The sequence below is a fragment of the Amblyomma americanum genome, chromosome 10 (assembly GCF_052857255.1).
Source record: "Amblyomma americanum isolate KBUSLIRL-KWMA chromosome 10, ASM5285725v1, whole genome shotgun sequence".
In the NCBI taxonomy this organism is placed as follows: domain Eukaryota; kingdom Metazoa; phylum Arthropoda; class Arachnida; order Ixodida; family Ixodidae; genus Amblyomma; species Amblyomma americanum.
The window spans coordinates 129,836,137-129,853,213 of NC_135506.1; the positions used below are offsets into that span (position 1 = coordinate 129,836,137).

A 17,077-nucleotide genomic window follows, 5' to 3' on the forward strand; every position below is an offset into this window, starting at 1 on the left:
TGCTTGGAAACGCTGCCTCTGTCATGTCGTCGTTTGTAATTTTTATCTCCTCAAGTATTAGCATTTTTGCAAAACGAAATTCACTGTTGGCTACTGAATAATGTGTCCGTGATATATAAAACAATTGAGAAATTTAATAATTTGAAATATCTAGACAGTTTGATTGCTCGTGAAATCGCCCCTAAGTAATTTGCATTTCGCTGATGGCATTGCCTTGCTAAGCCACTCAGGAGATGAATTAGAAATCATGATCAATGATTTAGACAGGCAGAGCAGAACAGTGGGTCTAAAAATTAATTGCAGAAAACCAAAGTAATGTTCAACAGTCTAGCAAAGGAACAGCAGTTCACAGTTGGCAGCGAGGTGCTGGAAGTGGTAAAGGATTACTTAGGGCAGGTAGTGACAGCTGATCCGGATCATGAGAGGGAAATAACTAGAAAGATAAGAATGGGGTGGAGCGTATATGGCAGATTCTCTCAGATCATGAATAGGAGTTTACCAGTATCACTCAAGAGAAAGGTGTATAACAGCTGTATCTTACCAGTACTCACCTATGGGGCAGAAACGTGGAGGCTAACGAAAAGGGTTCAGCTTAAAGGGAAGCTGGAGTGGTTTTCTGAGAATTCGAGGTTATTGAAGAATTCTATTCTACGGAGCTTCTAGGTAAAGCATGCAAAGTATTTTTGCACCAGCATTTAAAATGGTGACGCAATCGTCGAATAAAACCGCGACGATGTTCAGGCTTCTTCTCACTGTGTTAGAGGAGTGCGAGGAAACTCGTTGTGACCTCATTACTGTTGAAACTGCAAATGTCCGCTGCCTTCGCCTGCATGCTACTGTGCATTGGGCAATTCCGTGAAACAATGCTTTGTGAGGTTCTCCTTCAATGGCGTTGGTTTTCTTAAATTAAACAACTGTTTATGCACTGGGAACGTAGTGCCATCATATGTGATGTCGTTAATGGGGCCTCTGCCTGTCGATGTGCACTGCAGGAAAGCCTCAACACCGATGCCGCTTTATTCGGTGATCCTTAGGAACCTGAACGGTCGCGACGAAATCGCAAATAAGTCTAGTGAGAGAAAAAAGGTTGCTGTGCTCCCTTACGTGCACACTGTTTCACACAACCTAAAAAAGGTAGCGCAGAAAGCAGATGTTAGAGTGGTTTTCACGGCCCCTAACAAGCTAAACAAGCTTTGCAAGCTGACGAAACCCTACTCTTCTGTCAAACAGTTATGTGGTATCAAACACCAAACAGTGTACGTGGACTGTGTAGACTGTGTTGTGTACTGCATCCCTCTATCTTGTGGCAAAAAGTATGTTGGGCAAACGGGCTGTTGTCTCAATGACCGGCTACGCCAGCACAACAACAATGTTAAAAATTCCTTCGGAAGCAAGCTAGCCATTCACTGCAGTAAGTGCCGCAATTGTGCTCCATTGTTAAATCAGTGCCACATCATCGGACGTAGTCGTGATCAACTAATCCGAGAGATTATAGAAGCACAGAACATAGCATCACTGGGTAGCACTTGTGTAAGCTCACCGTTCATTTCATTGTCAAAAAAAGAACTTGCCTTCCTCAGGGTATCAACGTAATCGTGCACTTATCTCCTTGGTTCTTTTAGTCTCGGTAGCTATACTGTGTATTCTCGCACGTGTAGTTTACTGCCGTGTCATAAAAGCGTTCGAGAACTGTTTAAAGCACTTGCGGTTTTACGAAATAAACAGTTGGAAGTAGCGCTCGTCCCTGTCTGTTCCCTCTGCGTCCTCGGTGTTTTAGCGCTTCTGGAAATGTCAGATATCTAGATATCTGCAAAAACAATGAAGCAGGAAAATACAAAACCACTCAGCTCGTGATAGGAGCTGGGTGATAGGAACTGGGTCAACTCCTTGTCCAGAAGGGCTATTTATTCATTTATTTAGTTTCCTCAAAGGTCTGCAAGTGATGTTAAACTAGTGGTGGGCTGACAAACGGAGTTTTAGCAAGTGTGCAGATAGTCTTTGATGGAAGATTTGAATTGACTGGGATGGATGATGGTCACCACTTTGGATGGAAGGCCATCTTATCGCTGGCTGTTGTGAAGAAAAATGACTGATGACATGTTTTAGTGCACGCTTGCTCATGGTAGACAGCATTAGGGTGACTGTTATGAGAAACCAAATGAGTCTGTGTGACAGGGGAGGTTCATGGTTGAAAGTGTGATAGAATTTATGATGGAAGGAAAGATGGCCAATTTTGTGACGACAGGTCTATGTAGTGAGATGGAGCTGAGATTTAGTATTCAAACACTATAGTGTGGTGAGAATAGTTGGAGCAAATGAATCTGGCAGCACGGTTCTGGACTGATTCTAATGAGGTTAGCATAGCAGGGATCATGTGCAGCACATGTGAACTCAATTTTGTATGTGCAAATGTTAAGTAAGCAAGTAATTTTATGGAATGGGGGCTAAGGAAATGTTTCGCCATAAATACCCTGGAACATTATTACGTGAATTAGTGACGCGGTGAGTATGATGTGACCAGGTTAAATATTTACTTAAGTGGATGCCAAGACACTTCTAAGAGTCAACTAATGTAACAGGAATATTGGGAATTGTATAAGTAGTATCCTGATTCTTGTGCCAGCGATGGAAAAAAAGAAGGGGCATTTTAGTAATATTTAGTGACATAAGTCAAGTGCTACTCCAGTCTTTGATGTGTTTAAGATCTTGGTGGATGATGATCTCAGAGGGATTTTTTATTGGCCGGTAGACAATACATAAATGGCAATTTTACTGTAAAAGGCTGCTGTGTCAGTTCTTGAGCCGCTGCAGCTTTTTGCATGTTTGGTCGAGGGAAGTCATGTGTGGCATGTATAAACCATGTTGCGAAGCAGTGGCCACACGTAGCACCCTGGAGGTGAGAGGCTGTAATTTCTCATAGCGAGCTGAGAGTCGAATGTCCGGCCTTGTATGGTGTGCAACTGGAAGCTGTGTTGTGCCCAGGAGCTGGCCATCAGGGATGATGAACGCCGCCTGTCGCAGCGGCTGGCTGCTGCCCTGCGCTTTCCCACCATCAGTCGGGCGCCCCACGAGTACGACCGCCAGGCCCTGGCCGACTTCATCCAATTCCTCGAGAAAGGTCTGTCTTTCTGGCCACAGCAGACTAGTTAAAGATCCTGACCGTGTCACGGTCCCTGTTTTTTATCCCTTTCATCAGAAACAGCTTTGCCTGGGAAGGCAGATGTGGCGTGGCAAATCTCTATGAATGCAGCATTTTGAACTTTTCCGCAACACAGACATACCGAAAGCATGAATGTGCTTTAATTCTCAACTTTGTTGGAAAGCATGCTTGCGTTATGCTCTGCAGCACTATTTTGCCCCTGTCATCTTGCGCTGTGATGATTATGGAGCTAAATGCAGAATTTGCAAAGCAGCAAAATTTTCCGAACAGCAGAATTTGCAGCACAGTCCTTACTAAAGCCGCTCTATGTTCGCTGATGCTTTTTTCAAATACTATAATTCTTTGAAGACTGCTGCTGCCTTTTTTCCACATCTGCCTATGGCTGTTCCAGTTCCAATTTCTGCCTTGCGCTGGTAGCCGTCATCCATTATCCGTGCCCACTCCCTAGGCATGTTTTGGTAGCCTCGGTGCAGCGCACTTTGATGCTTGTGCAGACCTTGTATTATCGTGCGGCTACGTTGCCTCTTGGCCTCTAGCAGTCTAACCGACTTGTTTCGCGCTCGGTAGGCAATTGATGAAAACCGCAGCTATGAAATGCCGCCTCAGAACGACTAACTCTGACAAAACAGAATGGCAGCACTTCCGTTGAAGACTAGATTGTGGAAAGCTATGTGGGAGGTTGGCACTACTTAACCTGGCCAACAAGAAACGCTATGGAGGGGCTTTAGTTTTCACAGTGCAGTGAATAATAACTAGGCAAGGGATAAGGTTGGCATTAAGAGAAAGGAACTGAGTACAGTTAAAACTCGATTTAACGAAGTTGAGGGGAGCCGTGAATTATTTCGTTAAATCGAGGACTTCGTTAAATTGATTGAAGCATTTCTTGGGCACATAATTCAGTACATTCGATTACAGTAAAACCTCGTTAAAACGTACCCGCTTAAACAGTACTTTCGTTTTAAAAGTAGTAAAGTCAAGTCCCCGACTGAGCACCCATTGAACATAATGAATTTTGCATCCGCATAAACCGTACCAGCTTATCGCGGTCGTATCGGTTAGCACGTACCATTTTCACTTTTCGTCGCACTCGCGCGTGACGAATTCACGCCGGTAGCACCGACCCAAAGGACGGTTCGGCTAGCGGCGCAACAATCTTTCCTAAATACCGCCGACGGGACGGCAAGCCACACAGCTAATGACAAATTGGCGCCAAAGTTGGTAATCATACAACTAGCGCAATCTTTGGGGGTCCGTATGGTCATCGTCATGACCCCCGCGCTACTTTCGAGTGGGTAGCGCCAACACCACGACCGGCGCCGCTAGCGCGTATGAAAAGAAACAACAAAAATTCTTACTCGACAAGAAAGGCCCGAGGGGACTACAAATTTATTTTCCGCCAAAGAAGTCGGTGATCTTTGCCTGCGTGCGCTTTGTGAGCAACGGCCGCACCGATTTCTTGTAGGTCTGAAGTGCGTCCAGCGCGTCTTCCGTCCCCTCGTGTGCGCCGGCAAAATGTCGCAGCAGATCGAGAGCATCCATCACCTGACCTGGTGTCGGCACGGGAGCTTCGGCACCTGCAGGGTCGTCGGCAGCGTCTTCAGCCGTCACTCCCTCCACGCTTCCTATTATATTTTCCCAGAATGTCGGGCACGTTTTCAGACTGCCAGTCGCCGACTACAGCCATGCTTACGCTGCTCGCTTCACCGCTAAGCACCTTCCCGATGATGCCGTGTCGTTCTTTGAAGCGCGACAGCCAGCCGGGACTTGCCTTGAACTCGTTGTCGCCCAGCAAGCACGCGAAAGAGCGAGCTTTTTGTTGGAGCAGGTCTCCACTCACGGGAATACTATTCTTCGCCCGCAAATCCATAAACCAGGCGAAGAGGGCCTCTTCCATTTTGCTTTGAGGAGTGGTCTTCAGCGTTTTTTTGCGCGAGAGATTCCCCGACGAAGTGGCGCGGAGGATGTCATCTTTCCCTTTCAATGTTGTGGAGAGAGTACTCGCTGGAATGCCATGTGATGCAGCCATGTCACATTTCTTCTGTCCACTTGTCATAGCACGAATTATGTCCGCTTTCTCGTCCAGGGTAAGCCTTTTTCGTTCCTTGCAGGGCTCCATCTGCTAGTCAGGAGGGTTAGCGGCGCGCTTGCTCGCACATACCACGTCCACGTTCACGATAGCAAGGCTAGACTGATGGAGGCCTAACAAGCTGAGCTTGACAAAGACGTGCGTTCAAAGGCACGGGGAAATCCGCACAAAAGCGAACACAGAGCACAACACACAAACACACACAAAAAAAAACATGGATGGATGGATGGATATGGCTGAACCCTTTACATCGGGCGGTGGCTCAAGCCACCTAGCCATGTCTTGTGAAATTTTACTCCTGTCTTGCTTTTAGCCACCAATCAGATAATCTCCGCTTGGTTACTTCTAACCTCTTAAAATCCACTTTCCCTTCACTATCCCTAAACCCCAATGCCTTGGGTAAGTCAGCCCCGCTGCCTTCCACTGTAGGGTGAAGCCCTTTACAGAAAAGTATCAAGTGTTCAGCTGTTTCCTCCTCCTCTCCGCACGCAATGCACAAAGTGTCTATCTCCTGGTACCTGACTCTATACGTCTTAGTCTGCAAAACTCCAGTCCTGGCCTCAAACAACAAAGAACTTCCCCTACAATTATCATAGATATTTTCTTTGACAATTTCCTGTTTAAAGGTCCGGTATGTTTCTAGTGCCGATTTCGTCAGCATCCCTGTTTTCCACAAAGCTCTCTCTGTTCCTTTAACCTTTTTCTTAACCGATAATTGCTGATTTGCCCCCTTACTGCTGTCCAGATATTTGGTTGTCAATTTTCTAGTTCGCTTTCTCCATTTCGTGTCAACATTCTTTATATACAGGTATCTGAAAACTTTCCTAGCCCACCGCTTTTCCTCCATCCTTCTCAATCGTTCCTCAAATGCTATCTTACTGCTAGCCTCTCTGCTCTCGAAAGACGCCCATCCCATATCACCCTGTACCCCCTGATTTGGTGTATTGCCATGTGCTCCCAAAGCTAACCTCCCTACTCCCCGTTGCCTAATTTCCAGCCTTGCTTGAACATCTGGCCTCATACACAGGACCGCATTCCCGAAGGTCAGGCTAGGGACCATCACCCCTTTCCAGATCCCTCTTACCACCTCATACCTATTGTAATTCCACAGTGCCCTATTTTTCATGACAGCTGCATTCCTACTAGCTTTATTCATTACATATTTTTCATGCTCTGTCAGATACTCAACACTGTTATTTATCCACACCCCAAGATACTTGTACTCATTCACTACTTTTAGCACGAACTCCTGTATTCTATGCTCGCCGCCCTCTTCATTAAATGTCATGACTGCAGATTTTTCCTTACTATACTTGAAGCCTAATCTATCTCCCTCTGTACTGCATATGTCTAACAACTTCTGCAGGTCTTCCTTGTTGTCAGCCATTATCACTATATCGTCCGCATATATTAGTCCCGGTAATGTCTGTTTGATCAATTCCCCTTGCTTGAAAAAAGATAGGTTGAAACCTAGTCCGCTCCCCTCTAGCTTGGCCTCCAAACCTTGCAGGTACAACATGAACAACAAAGGGGACAGAGGGCATCCTTGTCTAAGCCCCCGCTGTATCTCTACAGGCCCTGATACATTTTTTTCCCATTTTATGAGCACTCTGTTACCTCTCTATATATATCTTTTAAAAGATTAATTACTCCATTTTCCACATCCAATGTGCCCAATATGTCCCCCAAATGCTCCTGAGTAACGTTGTCATAGGCTCCCCTAATATCTAGATATGCTAGCCATAAGGGCCTATGTTCCTTTTCCGCAATTTATATACACTGTGTCAATGAAAATAGATTTTTCCTCCAACCTCCTTTGTTTCCGGAACCCATTCTGTAGTTCCCCTAACACCCCCTCGTTCTCCACCCAAGCCTGCAGTCTATCCTTTATAATTTGCATCACCACCCTGTAAACCACAGACGTCACTGTTATGGGGTGATAGTTACTTACGTCTGCTTTGTCCCCCTTTCCCTTATATATCATGTTCATTCTACTTAATCGCCATTCATCGGGGACTTTCTCATCCACTATCATTTTGTTCACTACCTGTATTAATGTTTGCTTGGATTTCGGTCCTAACTTCTTTATCAACATAATCGGGATACCATCTGGTCCTGTTGATGTGCCACTAGGAACCTTCTTCTCTGCCCTTTCCCACTCTCCTTGCTCAAGTGAAGCTATTGCTGTAACCGGTCTACCCTCCTTCGATAAATTATGTACCACGTGCTTTGCTGAAAATTTTTCCGTCATCCTTGTTCCTATGTGTTTTATTGCTTCATCCCCTTCTAGTCGAATACTTTCATCTGTAACAATAAACCTTTGTTCTAGCCTAGTTTTATTACTCATTGCATTTAGATGTTTCCAGAATTTTTGGGCTGCTTTTCTATCCTTTTTATTTACTTTTGACATCCATTGGGCACCCTTTCTTCTAATTTTCTCATTAATCAAATAGGATGCGTCCCTTCTACACTTTATGAAGGTATCCCATTTTCTGTCTACTTCGGGTTTTGGTTCCCCCCTCTTCTTGGAATATCTGTGTTCCCTGGATGCTTCCTTGCGCTTTTCTATTGCCCTCTTGACCTCCTCATCCCACCAACTCTTGGGTTTGCATCTTTTCCCTTTTAGCTTTACTCGCACCTTAGCTAGCTCTAGCTCCAGTAATCGAGTTTATTTGGTATAAGTCCATTCTGTTTCACTATCCTCAAAAATTACTTTCTCGATTTGTTTGGCTGCTACTTCCAATTGCTTTTCTGAGTAAAAATTTCCCCCTGATTGTTTATCGTGATTCAGTCCTACATTGCTTTTTCTTCTGAAGCTCAACTTGATACGCTTGTGGTCACTACCTAGACTTCTGAAACCATCTTCATCTATGCTCATTACCCCTAATCTGTTATACATCCTCTGTGACATTAGTGCATAATCTATTGTCGAGTGCAGACTCCCCGCCTCCCATGTTATGAGCCCTTCACACTTCTCGGTGCTGTTGCATACAACTAAATCATGCCTGTCACACATGTCCTGCAGCATGCTTCCTGTCGAATCCGTGTACCCATCCAGGTCTTCTATGTGTGCACTCATGTCGCCTAATATAATTATCTCGCCCTGTCCTCCTAGCTCATCAATGTCGCTTGCAATACATTCTAACATTTTCCTGTTTTCCTCTTTGGCATTAACCCCTGTCCACAGGTATACAAAGCCAAGGAGTGTTTGCTTGCCTGCCACTGTTCCTTTTAGCCATAAATGTTCCCTGCATCCCAGTCTAACCCTTTGATAATTTATACTTTTATGAATGAATGCCCCAATTCCACCTCCCTTTCTGCTGCCCTCTGGTCTATTGCAATATTCCCATGCGTAGTCTGGGTTACAGGGTGGTTGCTCCATGTCTCTAATATGTGTTTCCGCTAAACCATATACCATTAATTCCTCCTGTCTTAACTGTTCTTCTATTTCCTCCCATTTCAGTCTATTCCTGCCACCTTGCATGTTAATGAAACCTATATCTGAATTAATTTGGCCCTGGCGCTTGCGTCTCTTTCTTCCCCTATGGTTCCATTGTCCGTTTGATCTTAATTCTTCCTTCTCTACACTGGTTCCTTCAGAGCTCTGGGTCCCCCCAAAAAAGCTGTTGCCTGGCGACCTATCCTACTACCCACCTTCTTGCCAGTGGCACCACCGTAGTGGATGCCAACCTGTGCAAAACGGTGGGGCCTAACCTCGTACACTTCCCTGTTGACCTCCATCACCTCGTATCTTAGTCATCGACTCAATAGCCTAATTACCCGATTAGTCTCCACGACCCTCCTTTCCGTTTCGCGAGCCTGCCTCTGGACCTCTGGGATTGTGCATATGGTCACATGCACACTCTCAGAGGCCTTTCTAAGCCTACGCATCCCCACCTCCAACTGCGTCTCAAGATTCTGGCTCCTCCCCTGCAGTACATCATTGAGACCAGCATGGATGACCACAAGGTGTTCGCCATCCATGCTGCCCACCACCACCTCCCGGGCTCTGGCCATTGCATCCACCATGCACTTTCCCGACTGAGCCTTCACCTGCACCCGCCTGTCTGCCTTCACTGCCGTCAGAACGCCTCCCTCAACCCTCGCTACATTCGAGTCCCCAACCACCAGAACTCTCCTGCGCCCCAAACGTTCGCTTCCTAATTCCATCTGTTGGCCTCCGGATCGCTCTAGCTGACTCTCCTGCCGCTGTACGCTATTGTCGCGAGTTTCCATGCCCGCTTTAACCTTTTTCATTTCGTTCTCATTTTTCTCACTCAATGCTCGCTGCACTACAGCACTGTACGATCGACGAGCCTCGTCCCCCACCTGACACTTCTCCGAACTGGGGTGCCCAGCCGGCCGCGACCTGAGCGCTTCAACCTGTTTTTCTAGCTGGGTCCGCTTTTCCCGCTCTTCTTTAATCTCGCCCACCATTCGCTTCAACAGGGCGGCATTATTCTCCTCCTTTTTAATCAAATCGGCGACCTGAGCTTCCAGCTTAATCCGTGCCTCTCGTTCGACCTGCCGGTCCGCATTAAGTGCATTAAACCCAGCTTCCCATTCCCCTTTTAACGCATGAACGGCGTCCCCAAACCGCTTGCACATCTTACATACGAAGCTAGCCTCACCCGCCTCGGCTAAGCTCCCGAACCCTGTCTCATCTAAGTAACACCAACGGTCGCACTCCTGGCACTGTACTAACTCCCCGTCCTTGTCCTCCTTAACTTTCCTAGCTTGCCGACCCATCTTCCGGCCGACTACGCCTAGTGAAAGCCCGCCAAAATTCCTATGCGTAAAAACCCGCCAAGAATATTACACAAAACTTCGGCACTACGCAACGTAAAACCCCGCCAAAATTCCTAGAGAAGAAACCTTCGGCACTAGTCAACGTAAGAGCCCGCTAAAACTCCTGCACAAAAACCTTCGGCACTGCGCAACGTAAAAGCCCGCCAAAATTCCTACACAAAAAACCTTCGGCACTACACAACGTAAAAGCCCATCAAAATTCCTACCGAAAAACCTTCGGCACTTCGCAACGTAAACGCCCGCCAAAAATCCTACACCAAAAACATTTAGCAATACGCAAGGTAAAAGCCTTCCAAAATTTCTACGCAAAAACCTTCGGCACACACACTTCCGCTAGCCTTTCTACCCTTAACTCGGTTTAAAACTACTGCCCAAAAGCATGTACAAGCGCAAACACCAAAAGGCACTTAGCTTCAGACGTAGTCGCTGGAGCTTTGAAAAAAAGCATCCGCCTCCGACGGTGTCACGAGCTGTCATGAGCTGTCATGACGGTGTCACGAACACGCGAACTGCAACAGCGCCATCTATGAAATGTGGCACGAAACTTTTTTACTGCTGGCGCCATCTCGTGAGCTCGACTCAAAATTAAAACTCGTTTTGCGCCGCGCAGTTTGAAAAAAGCGACGGGATGAAGATGCTCCGCGCTGTTACCGCTGACTCGCAATCAATAAATTTTGGGGTGCTGTCTACAAAATAGACCAAAAATTAACACTTTTTCACCTTTATTTCTCGAAAAAAGGTTCAATTAATCGGGACAGATCACGGAATCGGTTTCGTTATTTCGGGTTAGTCAAAGCATTGAACCCTATGGGCGTCTGAGGGGGAATTAGGATACCTTCGTTAAATCGAGATTTTCGTTAAATTGGGTTTCGTTAAATCGAGTTTTGACTGTATTATATTCCGGCTGGAAAATCAGCTGAGGGCTGGGACACTGCATTCATATGTTCCGAACACTCACTCACCTGGGGTGGTGAAGGTAGGAAGCCTGTTTTTGGCTGGCAGAGGACAGGGATGACTGGAGCTGATGGCGATGAAGACAGCCTCCTTGCCTTGTGCGTTCATGTTTAGTAATCCATGTGGCGTGAACTAACCTGTGATTCTAACTATACCGATGCTCCTTTCCTCCATTGTGACCTGAATTACGTTGTTAACTAGTGCCTTATGCCGCAGATAGAACTTAATATTGAAAATGTAAATTGCTGCGCATTTCCCTCTCTAACACTGTGGGTCCTACATACCTGCTAAACAACGTTTGTTTAGAATCTGTAAAATAATATTGGCATATTCATGTTCAGGTAGCTAACACAATTAATGTCCTGGAACTCACACATAGAATTCATTACAACCAAAGCCAATAGAACTCTGGGAAATCTGAAATGCAATTTTATCTGGCACCATCATTATTGAAAACGCAGCTGTGCACATCTTCTGTTTGATCATAGTTAGAATATGCCTCGTCAATATGGGATCCTCATCACATAACATTAACTCAAGCACTGGAAGCAGTACAGAATCGATCAGTTCGTTTTAAATTGGCCAACTGTAGCGACACTGCCAGTGCCACACAAATGAAAGCAGCTCTAAACATTCGCTACCTGCAGGAAGATGTCACGCTTCTCTTTTTTCACAAAATCTAGTATCAATACAAGTCACTCCAGCCACTTTGGATTCACCCAGCCCCATTTTTCTCTGCTCCCCATGACCACCAACACAAACTTCACATATTATGTTGCAAACTGCCACCTTGAGCAATTCATCTTTCCTCAAAAGCTTCAGCCCAGTGAAATAAATTTCCTGCATTATTAACAAACATCAATGACCCCATTCTCTTCAGAAGTGCCTTAAATAATTCGGTATGTTGTTCTTGAATAACGTCATTTTCATTAGTTTCCTTTCTTGTTGTAATAAGCCATACTTTCTGATTGTTTTGCCATTTTTTTATTTCTGATTACTGTTGTATGTTTAGATTTTGTGTTGTCTTTCCATCAACAATTGTATAGAGCATCTATTTTTGTACTTATTGTTTTTTGACACATTTCCCAATCCACTTACCCTACTATATTTCTGGTGTTATTACTATGGGCCTTTATGATTTGTATTTCTTTTCTGATGACTTATATTCACCCTTCCGTTCTCTAATGTACCGTATTTAATCGCATAATTTGCACACCCCCAACCCTGATGTTCTAAAAAAACTTTTCCTCGCATATTTGGTGCTCCCCGCTATACAAGCATGATACCAGCATGCACGCAGGTATGCGTAAGGCAGGCACGTTTGGGAAGATTGGCACAGCCACGTCACCACGTGTGGCTGCGAAAGCTGAGTCAGTGGTGTCAAAAAAAGTAATTAATTTGTAAATTGCTTCTGGTAAGAAAAAGTCACTTGTGTGCTGTTTACCTGGCTCGCTTTTGCGGGCGGTCGCTTTCTCATATGAACCGCTTGAGAGTAGCCTTCCAGTAACCTCCACAGTGTGCTTCACGCCAGAATCCGAAACTATTGAATTGTTGGCTATTCTGTTTGGTGCTACTCAGCCGGACCGCATGAGAGGTCACTGTTTTATCACGGCTTTGCGATTGCATCATACTTTCTGCGTGTATTGCTTTGAGCTGTGCATGCGTGCGCACGTGGGTCTGGGCAGGGACGGATGAGGGGGGAGGTGGAGGAGGGGTGTGTGTGCGTCGACTTGTATTTGGAGCCAATTTTTTTCTGTCCAGCAGTGAGGGGCGCGAGTTGCGGGCTCAACTTATATGTGGCAGTATACCATATACATTGTGTGTTATGACCTTTGTAGAGTTTTATAGGACTTGTTTGCGAAATCCGTGTTTAATTTGTGCACCTCCTTTCGGAAGCCTTAATTTTAGAAAAAAAGTGCACAAATTATGCAAGTAAATACGGTATTTTACTCTGAGAGTATTGTAAATAAAAAAAATAAATACTGCTCTGGTAGTTATGGAAGGGTGGGGTTAGTCACCTTTTCTAAGTCTCGCTGATAAGGCTAAGAAAGCTGTGCTGTGTTCAGTGCACTAACACCAGTGAGCCTGGATTGCAGTAAACACTGCTTATTTCAAACTCGCCTATCAAAATACTGGTTAAGTCAAAACATTTTTGCTTGTCATAATATTGTAGCGAAGAGAAAGTTGAAGTGCGATTGCCACGTGCCGAAGACGACGCTGCTACTGACGGACCTGTGTTCTGGTTCGTGTGTTCTTGTGCTCCAGCTGTCACCAGCTGTGCTCGCCGCCGGCCTCTACTTCAAGCAAGCCGTGACATTTGGTGGAGCTGCTGGGTACGCATCTCATGCCATACACCCTGCCTCGCAATTCAAGCCCGGTACTAAGTCCCGGCCGTCCGGTTTTCCTGGAGCCCTCGGGAGAAACAGAGACCCGCGCTAGCCGACGGCAGCAAGGCCAAGCGCCGGAATTCGGACTCTTGCCCGCGGGATCGAGGACATCTAGGACGACCAACGCCACCTTGCCGTCCCAGCTACAACAAACCGACCCTGCGATTGCACCGAGGATCGTCTACGTGTCTGTCACCCCAAGATCTGTCACTCCGTTCCGTGGCGATGGACTTGATGATGTTGAAGACTGGGTCCAGCACTATGAACGGGTAGCTCGACATAATGGGTGGACACCCGACCAATATCTGCAGAACCTGTATTTCTCCTTAGATGCCACAGCGAAATACTGGTTCGAGAACCACGAGGCGTCGCTAACATCATGGGAGATATGCAAGAGCGAACTGGTACGCACATTTGCAGACCAGCATCGGCAACAGCATGCTGAAGATTGCTCCACGCTCGTATCCAGGCTCCCACCGAGAGCGTGAGAAGTTTCGTCGAAGACGTACTGCGTCTGAGTGCCCGCGCTGACCCTCGGGCTACTGAAGAGAAGAAGGTGCGGGCCTTGATGAGGGGTATCCGCAATGACATCTTTGGAGGCCTCGTCCGCAATCCTCCTACCACAGTAGCTGAATTCGTCGCTGAAGCTACCAACATCAAGCATGCATTGGCGACAAGAACCAGTCACTTTCGGCGACTAAGCGCCCTTCCTGTTGTCTCAAGTCTTGCTTCGTCTGGCCTGAGCGGTGGTGGCCTGGCCGATGTTCGTGAAATTATCCGCGACGTCGTCCGAGAGGAGCTGAAAAGGCTGTTCCCAGCTCCTGACCAGCCTGCATCTGTCTCCATCGCGACGGCTGTTCGGGACGAACTGCGACACGCGCTGGCGTCCGAAGACGTACCCACTGTAGCTGCAGCCGACCAACCATCTCTGAGCTACGCCGCCGCCGCCCGTCGTCCACCTCCCGTACATCGTCAGTACCAGGCCGCTGCCGATTCTGGCTCTCAATGCCACGAGTTCGTGACCCCATCTGATGCACGTCTGGACCTGGAACCACTGGGCCGCAGAAAAACCGACATCTGGAGGGCTGCAGACTGGAGGCCGCTGTTTCCACTGCCGTGAACCTGACCACTTATACCGCTACTGCCCGTACCGCGAACTCGGCCTTCGAGGTTTCAACCAGGCTGATCCGCGCCCCCGCCACGGTGAACATCGCCGCGATATACAGGACTACATTCGACGCTCTCAATCGCCAGTGTCAGCTTCATCTCGCACCTCCTGGTCGCCGCCCCCCGCCGATCATCGCCCCCTTCTCGCGGATCTCGCCGTGAGAGCCTTTCGCCACGTCGGGAAAACTAAGTACGGCGACGCCTGGAGGTGGCGTTGCCGGTGTTGCACGCAGTAAAGAACCTCCGCCTACGTTGGAATGTCCCCGCTCGACTAATGGCACCCTTGGAAGCGAAGACTGTTCTGTGGCGTTTTAATCGACGGTCGTGAAGTAACGGCGCTTGTCGACACGGGTGCAGATTACTCGGTCTTCAGCGGCAACTTCTCTCGGCGTCTTCGCAAGGTTACCACCCAGTGGGACGGCCCGCCCATACGTACCGCGGGAGGTCACCTCGTAAACCCTGTTGGCAAGTGCACTGCCCACGCTGAGATTCAAGGTGAGATGTGCCCAGCCACATTCATGATCCTGGAGAATTGCTCCAAAGTCGTTATTCTTGCCATGGACTTTCTCCGTGAGTATGGCGCTGTAATCGACGTAGGGCGGAACAAGTTGACCCTGCGCGCACGTTCTTCGTCACCAATACCTCCTCGAGCCCCTCCCCCTGCGCTGCCATGAAAGTTGATGCCGACCATGTTCACTTGCCACCGTTGTCGACCGTTTTCCTGCTGGTCCGAGTCGATACCACCGCATGTGGCAAAGGCGTTCTCAAAGGAAGTGTCCAGATGCTACTTTCGCGGGGCATTGGGGTAGCGCAAGGGATCGCCAATGTTCAACGTGGGTGTGCCAACATTTTTGTGACCAACTTCAGGAACGAGCCGCAGTATCTGATGAAAGGGGTAGTTATAGCCCAACTGGACGAACTTAGCGACGTTCGCGAAGTTGCTGCGCTGCCTGAGGAGGAGGCTCCGCCCGGGTCATGCGACATTACAACGTTGCCCCTGGACATCGATCCCAAGCTTAAGCCTTCCCACAGAAGTGAACTGCCCTCGCTTTTGCATCGATACCACAACTGTTTCGCGACGATATCCCAAGTTCGCCAGACGCCCGTCGCCAAGCATAAAATTATTGTCGATACCGCAACGCCCCCGATTCGCCAACCGCCATACCACGTTTCCTTGAAGGTGAGGGAAACCATACAAGAGCAAGTGCGCGAAATGATTAACGACGACGTCATCCAGCCATCCAACAGTCCATGGGCCGCCCATGTAGTACTGGTCAAGAAAAAAGACGGGACCCTTCGGTTTTGCGTCGACTACAGGCGACTCAATAAGGTGACCAAGAAGGACGTGTATACACTACGTCGCATCGATGACACTCTCTATCGTCTCCGTCATGCCCGCTATTTTTCGTCCATCGACTTCAAGAGTGGATACTGGCAGATTGAAGTGGATGAGTGCGACCGCGAGAAGACCGCATTTATAACTTCGGATGGGCTCTACGAGTTTAAGGTCATGCCATTTGGCCTGTGTACAGCGCCCGCGACATTTCAACGAGTCATGGATACTGTGCTCGCCGGACTGAAGTGGCAGACGTGTTTCGTGTATCTGGATGACATTGTCATCTTCTCCAGCACTTTCGCTGACCATCTTGTGCGCCTTGAAGCGGTTCTTCAAGCTCTCCTAACCGCCGGACTCACACTCGAGCCTTCGAAGTGCCGCTTCGCAGCTGAAGTTCCTAGGCCATGTCGTCAGCCAAATGGGTGTGAAGCCAGATCCAGAGAAAATGGCTGCCGTAGAATCCTTCTCTCCACCATCCGACAAGAAGACTGTCCACAGCTTTCTCGGCCTGCGCGCGTACTTCAGACGTTTCGTTCGCAACTTCGCCACAAAGTATAGCATCGCCTTTGAGTGGACCGAGGAGCAGCAATCAGCATTCCGCCAATTAAAGCACGCCCTTGCTGTGCCTCCTATACTAGGCCATTTCGATCAAGATGCCGACACTGAACTCCACACAGACGCCAGCAACTAAGGGCAGTGCTTGTGCAAATCCAGGACGGCGCCGAGCGGGTTATTGCCTATGCCAGCCGAGCTCTTTTGAAGGCGGCGGGCAATTACTCGACAACTGAAAAAAAAGTGTCTCGCTGTCATCTGGGCGATCACCAAATTCCGGCCCTACCTGTACGGTCGCCCTTTTCGCGTCGTTACCGACCACCATTCCCTGTGCTGGCTCGCCAATCTCAAGGACCCTGCAGGCCGCCTTGCTCGGTGGAGCCTGCGGCTACAGGAATACGACGTCACCATCATCTACAAATCCAGCCGCAAACATCATGATGCTGACTGTTTGTCTCGAGCCCCCGTGAATCTGGCGCCAGGGGGCGATAATGACGACGAGGATGGCTTCCTTGGGGCATTGCACACGGCAGGTATGGCTGCTCGGCAGTGCAATGATGCTCAGATTCGTCAGCTGATTGCACACCTGGAAGGCCACAAAGACGTGGTGCCCTGCGTTTTCCTGC

General features: G+C 47.9%; 1 protein-coding gene across 2 annotated transcripts in view; it reads left to right on the top strand.

The window, feature by feature from the left end:
- LOC144106941 (N-fatty-acyl-amino acid synthase/hydrolase PM20D1-like) overlaps positions 1-17,077 on the top strand; it is an 86,009-nt gene that overhangs the window by 2,151 nt on the left and 66,781 nt on the right. For both annotated transcript variants that reach the window (XM_077639900.1, XM_077639901.1), the window contains exon 2: positions 2,983-3,118. In XM_077639900.1, the coding sequence (XP_077496026.1) occupies positions 2,983-3,118 (136 nt within the window). The remainder of the gene's footprint in view (positions 1-2,982; positions 3,119-17,077) is intronic.